Source organism: Mus caroli, unplaced genomic scaffold, assembly GCF_978045245.1.
Source record: "Mus caroli unplaced genomic scaffold, Mus_caroli_1 scaffold_7, whole genome shotgun sequence".
Lineage (NCBI taxonomy): Eukaryota > Metazoa > Chordata > Mammalia > Rodentia > Muridae > Mus > Mus caroli.
In genome coordinates, this window is record NW_028227262.1 from 66,235,268 (window position 1) to 66,244,690 (window position 9,423).

At 51.6% G+C, this 9,423-nt stretch overlaps 1 protein-coding gene and 1 long non-coding RNA gene across 4 annotated transcripts; one reads left to right on the top strand and one right to left on the bottom strand.

Moving 5' to 3' along the window:
• Positions 1–271: 271 nt before the first annotated feature.
• On the bottom strand, positions 272–7,549 carry Ccdc142 (coiled-coil domain containing 142). 3 transcript variants are annotated; one of them, XM_029478886.2, is made up of 9 exons: positions 5,621–7,547; positions 5,212–5,436; positions 4,987–5,136; positions 4,724–4,854; positions 4,531–4,644; positions 1,477–1,591; positions 1,011–1,188; positions 689–888; positions 272–552 (listed from the first exon to the last, which is right to left on the bottom strand). In XM_029478886.2, the coding sequence occupies exons 1-9, from the start codon at positions 6,573–6,575 to the stop codon at positions 272–274; spliced, it is 2,349 nt and encodes a 782-aa protein (XP_029334746.1). In that variant the 5' UTR covers positions 6,576–7,547. The 3 variants fall into 3 exon arrangements, with proteins under 3 accessions (XP_029334746.1, XP_021020483.1, XP_029334749.1); XM_021164824.3 differs by having other exon boundaries at positions 5,212–5,298; positions 5,621–7,545; XM_029478889.2 differs by lacking the exon at positions 272–552 and having other exon boundaries at positions 700–764; positions 5,621–7,549.
• On the top strand, positions 472–2,093 carry LOC147003944 (uncharacterized). Its single transcript, XR_015047614.1, has 3 exons — positions 472–608; positions 729–900; positions 1,454–2,093. It is a non-coding gene; the product is annotated as an uncharacterized LOC147003944 (long non-coding RNA).
• Positions 7,550–9,423: the final 1,874 nt, after the last annotated feature.

The following is a 9,423-nucleotide window of genomic DNA, read 5'->3' on the forward strand; positions in this document are numbered from 1 at the left end:
CGAGAGAAAGCAAGGTTTGCCTCTGTCTCCTGAGCGCTAGCCCTGTAGACCCCTTCTAGTTTTAGCTCCAAGATGTCTTCATTGTTTCCGACATCCAGATTTCAGGCTGTAGTTTGCCTATTACTCTGGATTGCAGATCCTAGGAATGATCTGGGGGTTCAATTCCCGACTCTAGTTTATGAATATGTTTTATCAAGCGCCCAGATTTAAGCCTCTCTAGCATACAGTTCCTTGTCTGGGGCATGATCTGCAACTCCTGGTCCTAGTCAACTTAGGGTTCAGGACTTTTCCTCAGGCAAGAAAGAAAAGGCAGGTGCCAACGCGGGTGTTGGTGCAGCCTCAGGGCAAGCCAGGCTTGCTGGTTTCCCGCCAGGTAAGCCTCAGGACTAGGTCCTCCCCCTCCTCCTCCCCCTCGTCCTCCTCCCCCCAGGGTGCTTAGCAGGTGAGTGTTCTGGGCAGGGGAGACTCCAAGACGAAGAGGGGGTGCCAAGTTTTCCAGGCTGTTGAGGCTGCTGGTGGGCAGTTCAGTGGTCTGGACCTCATTACAGAAACCTGGGAAGGCAGGAGTGGACGGCAGGTTGGTGAGGAATGCTGACACCAAAGCAATGGTGAGATTGGGTGTGGGTGTTCGAAAGCACCCCTGGAAAGGCTTTAAAAAGCCTGGGGTTGAGGAGGGGTGATAACTCACAGCAACGGGGAGGTCTTCTGTGGACTGGATTCTTGGGCAGGGGTTGTTGCAGGAGACACAGCAGGGCCCCATCTAGCTGCTGGAAGATGCTGAGTGAGAGCAGAGTCTGGCGAAGCTCCTGCGACAGGCCCCACTGCTCCTGTTCCAGAACCTCCCTGACCACTCCGAAGTCTTGCTTGAGCTGCAGCGCCCCCTGCAGGCTAGATGTCCAGGTACAATGTGGCCACCAGACACTTCTGCCTCCCCAGACTGCTCTGCCCAAATGGTCTCCATTTTCCCTGTTTGGCATTCTCCCTCTGCCACTAGCATCTTTCCTTCCTACCTGAACCGGATCCCATGGGTGAGGATGTGGTCAAGCCAGGCGCCCAGTGTGGCTGTCAGTGCCTGGCCGAGGGCAGGGGCTTGGGCTTCAGGTGGCAATCCCCGGAGTCCTTGCAACACAGGCTCCAACACAGAGTAGACCACTATCCGAGCGTACTCACTAGGGTCACTGGGAGGTTCTGGAGTGAGACAAGAGAAAAGACAGATGGAGAGACTGCGGAAGTCCAGTGGGCTCCAGAGGGGAGGAAGGGCACAAGGGTAAGGACAAAGATGTTGACAGTGGTGTGGAGCCACAGCTGGGGAGGGCTTGGACCATTTATACCAGGAACCCGAAGGAGAAAGGTGGAAATGAGAGAGATTACCAAGACAGTGGGCTGGGGGGTGTAGCTCACTCAGCAAGGCTTGCTCGTCTAGCTTGTGTGAAATCTTGTGTTTCATTCCCAGCACCACAAAGAAAGAAAAATTACCAGGACACAATCGAAGTCTCCAGTATCGACCCCTTGGCATGTGGAGCTTGAAGCCTTGTGTGGCTTGTTTATGGCATTCTTGGACAAACAGACCCAGTGACTCTTTGGGCAGGAGCTGTATGGGGAGGAAGAAATTAAGAAGGGCTAGTCTATTAGACTGGGAATGGTGTTTCTCTCTCTGAGGTCTCAGTGTGGGCATCTGTAAAACCCTGATGCCTCACTGTGGGAGCATGGGCATTTTCTAAGGAGGTCTGGACCTAAACCATGCACAGTACCTAGGATTAGAGGTTTCCTTAGTAGTCAAAGGCACATGACAAGTCAGGCGTGTTGGGCATATGGCTAGACTCCCAGCATTTGGAAAGTAGAATCAGAGTATTAGAAGTCCAATGGCCAGGGGGCTGGAGAGATGGCTCAGTGACTGACTGAATGCTCCTCTAGAGTCTTGAGTTCAATTCCTAGAAACCACATGGCCACATGGTGGATCATAACCATCTGTAATGAGATCTGATGCCCTCTTCTGATGTATCTGAAGACTGCTACAGTGTACTCACATACATAAATCTTTTTTTAAAAAACGGGATGGGAAGAAGATGGTGATAACAAGGTTGTGTTGTTTAGATTTTGTTGTTGTTGTTTGTTTTGTTTTGTTTTGTTTTGTTTTGTGGTTTTTTGAGACCGGGTTTCTCTGTATAGCCCTGGCTGTCCTGAAACTCACTTTGTAGACCAGGCTGGCCTCAAACTCAGAAATCCACCTGCCTCTGCCTCCTGAGTACTGGGATTAAAGGCGTGTGCCACCACGCCCGGCTTTAGATTTTTGAAGAATCTAAAAAATGGGGCATTTGGCAGAAGTTCTGTGACAATGTGACCTGAGCATAGTGGCACATGCCTGTGACCCCAGGGCTGGGAATGCTGAAGCAGGAGGATGACAAGTTCCATGAGGCCACCTTGAACTGACTCTTACGTTAGAGTCAAGAAAGGAAAAGGATGGGGGAATAAAAAACAAAAGAAAATGGAAAAAGACGTGGATATACAGATCCCCGGAACCTAAGGAAAGGGAGGTTCTGTGACAGGGGGGAGGGGAAGAAACCACTGGGTCCCTGGCACATCAGACATGTGTGTGCCTCTGCTCTCCCTTCTCTCCAGCACAGCATCTCCCCACTCCCATCTAGACAGTCAAACTGGCCTTGAAATTTCCATGTAGTCCAGGCTGGCCTCAAACTCAAATCCTGTTTTAGCTTCCTCAGTACTGGGATTAAAGGTATACACTAGCACCCCTGGCCCTGCCTCCAACAATGTAATGCTAACTGGCTACTCTGCCAAGCCCCACACCATTTCCTGACACACACAGTCCTGAATACAAACAGGAAGGGGGAGGGAGGGGGGGGGGACTGGACTCACAAAGGGAGCATATTAGCTTTTGTTCCTCAGGAAGGCTGTCTGGGGAGCCTGCTTCTGCTACTCAGAGGCTGCCCAGCCATCAGAGTACTTTATGGAATGCTTTACAAAGCTCACACCTACCATGGTCCTCCTCTGGGCTTCCATAACCATCTATGTGAGGCTCTCCTCATTAGGAGGCTACGCTAGGGCATGATGTTAAAGAGAAAACAGTAAGAATGGAAGAAATTCCAAATAGTTGTTGGACTGGAAGTCTCAGATTCAGGAGACCAAAGGTGGGAGGTCACAGCAGTAAGATGCTTGGTAAGCAGAGAAGCAGAGCAAAGGGGCAGAGGGCCAACCTGAGCTCTGCAGCCACACCAGGAACAGAGGGCCAACCTGAGCTCTGCAGCCACACCCAGGAGGACAGGGCCAACCTGAGCTCTGCAGACACACCAGGAGCAGAGGGCCAACCTGAGCTCTGCAGACACACCCAAGAGGACAGGGCCAACCTGAGCTCTGCAGACACACCAGGAGCAGAGGGCCAACCTGAGCTCTGCAGACACACCAGGAACAGAGGGCCAACCTGAGCTCTGCAGACACACCCAGGAGGACAGGACCAACCTGAGCTCTGCAGACACACCAGGAGAACACAAACATAACCTCATATTTTGCAACAGGAAGCAGTGGTGTGTGCAAAATGGGACAGATAAAGACAGAAGTAATAGCTCTGTCCATAAACCTAGAAGAAATCATGGGGGACACAGCTTGGTGTCATGGAGCCTACCTGACACACATGAGGCCCTGACATGATCCAGAGAAAGGGCGAGAGGAAACAGCCAACCCAGAGGAGAGTGGAGCTGTTCTGCTGCTCTCCTCATTAGAGGGCTTAAAAACACTTTTAACTTCATATTCTCTCTCTCTCTCTCTCTCTCTCTCTCTCTCTCTCTCATATGTGTGTGTGTGTGTGTGTGTGTGTGTGTGTGTGTGAGACAACTTGCCATCATTGGTTCTATCTTTACCCCATATGGGTCCAGGGTTGTCAGACTTGGCATTAAGCACCTGTAATTAACGAACCATCTTGCTGCCTCCTTCTGCTCCCCTTCCCACTCGTGATTGGAATCAAAGGAAAGTTTGATGATCCATGATCAGCAGTGCTTGCTGCTTAGCTATAGCCCCAGCTTGCATTTCACCCTTTACATATAGACATGTGCTACTTTAGTAAAACTATAAAGCAAGCCAGGTGCGAGGGCATATGCCACTAATCTCAGATTCAAGAAGCAGCGGCAGGCAAATGTATGTATACATACACATACTATATATATAGTGTGTGTATGTGTATATATATATATATAGTATGTATATATATATATATACAATAATATATACAAATGTCACCTTTAAAGAGAATAATGAATTAAACATTACTAGGAAAAGTAAAAGACATAGTTATGCAATCGCTAATGAAATAAGTCTAAGCAGTGATGTCAGTGGAGTAGGAATCATAACTGACATGAGGTGATTCCTATTATGACCATATTTGAATTTTTCTTCATAGTAAAGAACAAGAAGCCAACAGAGAAAACTTTAGCAGAGACTAAGGAGATCGGAAATCGCAAGGTCCCCAGCCCTGTTCCCTAGGCACAACTTACACTGCCACTCTCAGGTCTCTGCACTCACCTGCATCTTTGCAGTCAACTTGTGGATCTCTAGGCCCAGCTGCTGCTCCACCTCCAGAGTGAGCGCTGCCTCGGAGGCCAGGCTGGACAGCGCCTCCACCTCAGACAGAAGAGGCTGTGGGCAGAAACGGAGAGGGAGGGCTCAGCTCAGGCCACTGAGGGAGGCTGCTCCCTCCCAGCTCCGGGCCACTCACAGGCAGGTCCTTCTGGAGCAGGCGCAAGAAGGAACCGGGGTCCCACGCTGCCAGGTGCTGCTGAGCTCTGCCCACAAACCAGAGCAAGGTGGTCTGCAGGGTACAGAGCCCCAGAGCGACAGGCGTAAGACCTGGGAGGGGAAGGACAGTACCCTAGGGTTCATAGGTCACCTCCAGGAGAAGGCCAGCTTCAGAACAGAGGGCAGGCAAAAGATAACAACTGCCCTGCCCCCTGCCCTCCCATTCCACACCTCCTGTCTCACCTGCAGGTGGACACAGCCTAAGTTCTGGCTTGGGCTGTCGAAGGCTATCCAAGAGGGGAGGAAAAAGCCGCTGCAGCAGCTCAGAGGTAGGAGACAGTGACGCAGGGCTGCTCTGACCACCCAGGGCTGATCCCAAGGCCTGGCAGAACCCTGGCATGACAAAATATAGTCTGAGGGGGTGCGCAACCGGATCCTTGGGTCACCCCAATGTCCTTTTCTCCTTACCTTGGTCCCAGCTGCAGATGACAGACTGGTGAAACAGGCTGTGACACAGAGACAACAGCTCCTTCTCACACTCCTGAGGCAGGGTTGCTGATGGGAGAAATGAAGGAAGCCTGGAAACAAAACCTCCCTGGTGGCAGCTCCTGCCGACTCCACTCAAGTCAGGCACGGTGGCTCTCAGGAGGCAGGAGGCTGAGGCCGGCGTTCCAGGCCAGTGTGGACTAAAACCTAAATAAAGACTGCTATGGGAAGCTGCGTGGCCTCGGGAAACCCTAAACGCTATACTTTAAACTCAGGGAAGTTCATTCATTCAAGGCCCTGCGCTTGCTGACAGGCTGGAGTTGAGAGAGGGTAAAGGGAAAAAGACACCCTCACCACAACCTCCAAATGCCAGCTCGGACCCCTCGCTTACCTTGACACAGTGCCTGACTCAGCTCTTGTGCCACTGCTCTAGGGTCCTCCCAGGGTCCCACGCGTAGGTCCAAACACTTAGCACAGGCTGCCCACAGCAAGGTCCAATACTGGCTCCACAGGGCTCCAGGTCCCCCAAGCCTCAGTCCGCTGCTGTCGGTGCTAGCCACGCCCCCTACCAGGCCCAGCAGCCCGGGCAGCAGCTCTCGCTCTTGCTCGCACTGCCGACGGAGCTGCTCCTGCAAGCCCGATCCGCCACGGGCTTCAGCCAGCTTATCTGCCACCTGACAACCCCGCTCTGCAGCCAGGAGCTGGAGCACAAGGGCCGCGGGGAACGGGCGCGCGGCCCCGGGGACGAAGCTCAGGGAATGTCCCTGCAGAGTGTGGTAGAAGGGAAGGGCCAGCAACAGTTCGGCTAGCTGGGACGTCAGGCCCAGGCTAGCGGGTGTCCGGCCCAGTGAACGAAGCTGCATCTCGATGGCAGCCTCCAAGTGCTGGGCAGCTAGTCCGACAGGGCGAGCCAGGAGAAGCGTGTCCCTGGGGCCCGGGAAGCCGAGGCGCAGAGCCGCCCCACGAGAAGGGCACAGCTGTAAATCGCCGTGCAACTGCTGCAGGGAGAGGGAACCGGCCGAGGAGCCGGAGCGGAGCAGCCGCACGACCGCCTGCAAGTGGCGGGCGCAGTCCCGGGCCCGCAGGAGCTGCTCTCGCTCGCGGTGCAGACGAAGCAATGTGGCCCGGAGCCGCTGAAGAGCGAAGGGCATCGGGCCGCTTGGAGACGCGGGAGCCCACGGCTGTCTGCTGGAGTCCGGGCACGGGACGCTCACCGCAGCCAGTAGCCCTAGCCCTCCGCGCCTCCCCTCGCCCCGCTCCTCCCCAGCGCCCACGGGCTGCGCCCACGATGAGGGTACGTTAGCGAGTGGAGGCAGAGGGCCACTAGAGCGGGACGCCCGTGCCATTTGCACGGCGAGTCCCAAACGAACCTAACGCTCGCCGCCTCCCCGCTTCCCGCCGCACTCCACGCCCGTGGGCGCCAGGACTCACCAGCTAGCCGCCGGAAGTCTCGTGGCCTTACTGGGGCTCCGTAGCCACGACCTCTGCCCCTAACAAAGATGGCCACCCACTTACTCTTTCCCGGCCCTTTACGACTGTCAAATTCTAGCTAGACTTTCCTGTCACCGCTGACGGGAGGTGGCGCTGATGCTAAACGCTGTAGGGAGAGTCAAGCTAGGTGTGACCTGACAGCAGGAGACCCATGTCTCCGCCATCCCTGACTTCCTAGTGTACCGCCTTCCTGCGGTCTGCCCTCTGGGGGCCCTGCGGCGGTCTACTACAGAAAAGAGGAAAGTGCCGGGCAGTGGTGGCACACGCCTTTAATCCCAGCACTTGGGAGGCAGAGGCAGGTGAATTTTTGAGTTCAAGGCCAGCCTGGTCTACAAAGTGAGTTCCAGGACAGCCAGGGCTACACAGAGAAACCCTGTCTTGAAAAACAAAAACAAACGAACAAAAACCAAAAAGAGAAAAGCAAGACCTCAGTTTGCTTTTGCTTTGATCATTGTCTTCGTGTTCATTTGTGGGCGTGTTGTTGTTCAGTTCTCTTTGAATCTCACTGTGTATGTTCTTAGCTATCCTGAAACTCTCATGTAGACTAGGCAGGTCTCGAACTCAGAGTTATCAGCCTGCCTCTGCTTCCTCGCTTAAGAGTGTGTATGTATGTCATCACAGCCAGCTTCAACCTCTTTCATGTTTTCTTTCAGTCATCTCTGAGAGTTTTGGGAAGCAGCTTGTTCAGACCCTACTCATAAAGATCTTAGGCAAAGGAACAGCAAGGGGTCCTCAGGCTGCTGCTGCGGCAATGCTGCAATGCTCTAAGCAGGCAAAATTGAGCATCTGAGGGTCTCCAGTTTGAGGTCGAGGCAATAGTTACAAGTGGGGGAAAATATTGTGAACAGAGGACAAGACCCCACAGCAAGGAAAAGAATATTCTTACTTCCCAGCACTAAGAGATTGAGGCAGGAGGGTTGTCTAGAGGTGGTCGACACTTGGCCAACATACTTTCAAGTTAGCCTAGGCTACAGTGTGAGACCCAGCCTCTGAGAGTGGTTTAAAAGGTTGGAGATAGGGGGTTAGATTCCTGAAGTAGTTGGTACAGTTACTGAGAGAGAGAGAGAGGATCAGATATGGGATCACTGAAAGACTAAGTAAATATACAACTGTTTTCCTGATCATTCACTGCTAGACTCTCAGAGTCAACAAGTCCTCAGGCTAAAGATCCAGGTTATGAAGGGACTCTGGCTAACCCGCATGTGGGCACGGTTCTGGCAAAACCATTCCCCCTGCCTTGCTAAACAAAACAAAACAAAAACAAAATACATTGTTACATTTCTAAAGCTAGCCAACGTGGTCTATTCCCTTATTTGGCCACTTCCTCCTTCTAAGGCTGACCACCAAGGTATGGCTATCAAAGTATTGAAGTCCAGCAATCAAAAGGCCCCCTTTAGTTTACCTAATTAGCATACCCGATCAAAATGAAACACCTCATCCTAACCCTGGTTTCCCCCTTTACCGTCATAACTCCATTTGTCTATGGGCCACATCTGTCTGTCTCCTCTCTATCCAGAGTCCTTTGTCCTCCAGGATAAACACCCTTGCCCCTTTTGTCTCCTCTCCTTTGTTCCCTTCCTCTTTTTCCTGGTCCTCTATCTCCTGTCTTTGTCCCTTATTACCTGCCCTTTGTCACTCTAGGGCAAATAATTTTCTTTTGTGCTGAGCACTTGGTCTGGAGCAGGGGGCAGGGGCGGGTGGTCCTGAGCTAATACTGATCAGTTACAGGTCACATAAAAATTGGCCCCCGCCGTAGATTCATGAGCACCTGCCTCCAAAGTCAAGAAGTCTCAAAACTAACTAATAGAAGCTGAAGAGGTGCTTTAGCCTGACTGCTCATGTAGAGGACCCCTGTGCAGTTGGCTTGAAACAGCCTGTAACTCCAGTTTCTGGGGGCTCTGACATCTTTGGTCTCTGGAGGCACCTTCACATGCTTGCACATGCCTGCACAAAGATACATATAATTTAAAAATAGAAAATGCCAGGTGGTGGTGGTGCCCACCTTTAATCCCGGCACTTGGGTGGCAGAGGCAGGTGGATTTCTGAGTTCGAGGCCAGCCTGGTCTACAAAGTGAGTTCCAGGACAGCCAGGGCTATACAGAGAAATCCTGTCTCAAAAAAAAAAAAAAAAAGAAAAGAAAAAGAAAAAGAAAATATTTTAAAGTTATCTTTTATTTGGTTGGGTTTTTGGCTCATGACACAAACTTTTGTTTCCTTAATAAAAAAATCTTGAGAATCCTTTTACAGTCGACCTTTTATTTCAGACATGTAGTCATCCACTAGAATGTTTTGTTTTGTTCTGAGAGGGCTGGTGAGATGACTCAGCCAATAAGGGCACTCGATTCCGAGATTGACAACTTAAGTTTGATCTCTGGACCTCACAAGGTGGAAGGAGAAACACACACACACACACCAATAATAATGAAAAAAAAAATCCTTCTTTTCAATGAATCAGCAGTATCTCGTGGAGGCACCATCCACACGTAACACAGCCTGTCCCATGAGATGTATAAACAGGGGGTAAGGTGGAATTAAGACGTGTCTCTCAAAAAAAAGAAAAAAAAAAAAAAGGATAGGATAGCTTCTGTGAGGTGACATTTAAGCTAAGATCTAAAAGAGACAAGAGAGCCAACCCATTTTTCTGGGAAAGCACATCCCAGGTAGAAGACATAAGACATGTGAAGTCACAGATGGTGTTAAACT

What these genes read in the sequence shown, in the direction of transcription:
- Ccdc142 (XM_029478886.2), bottom strand. Translation starts at nt 6,575, where the DNA reads ATGGCACGGGCGTCCCGCTCTAGTGGCCCTCTGCCTCCACTCGCTAAC. An exon ending in AGTTGACTGCAAAGATGCAG is followed by an intron (nt 1,592 to 4,530) that starts GTGAGTGCAGAG and finishes CTCCCCATACAG; the next exon opens with CTCCTGCCCAAAGAGTCACT. An exon ending in ACCCATGGGATCCGGTTCAG is followed by an intron (nt 889 to 1,010) that starts GTAGGAAGGAAA and finishes CTGGACATCTAG; the next exon opens with CCTGCAGGGGGCGCTGCAGC.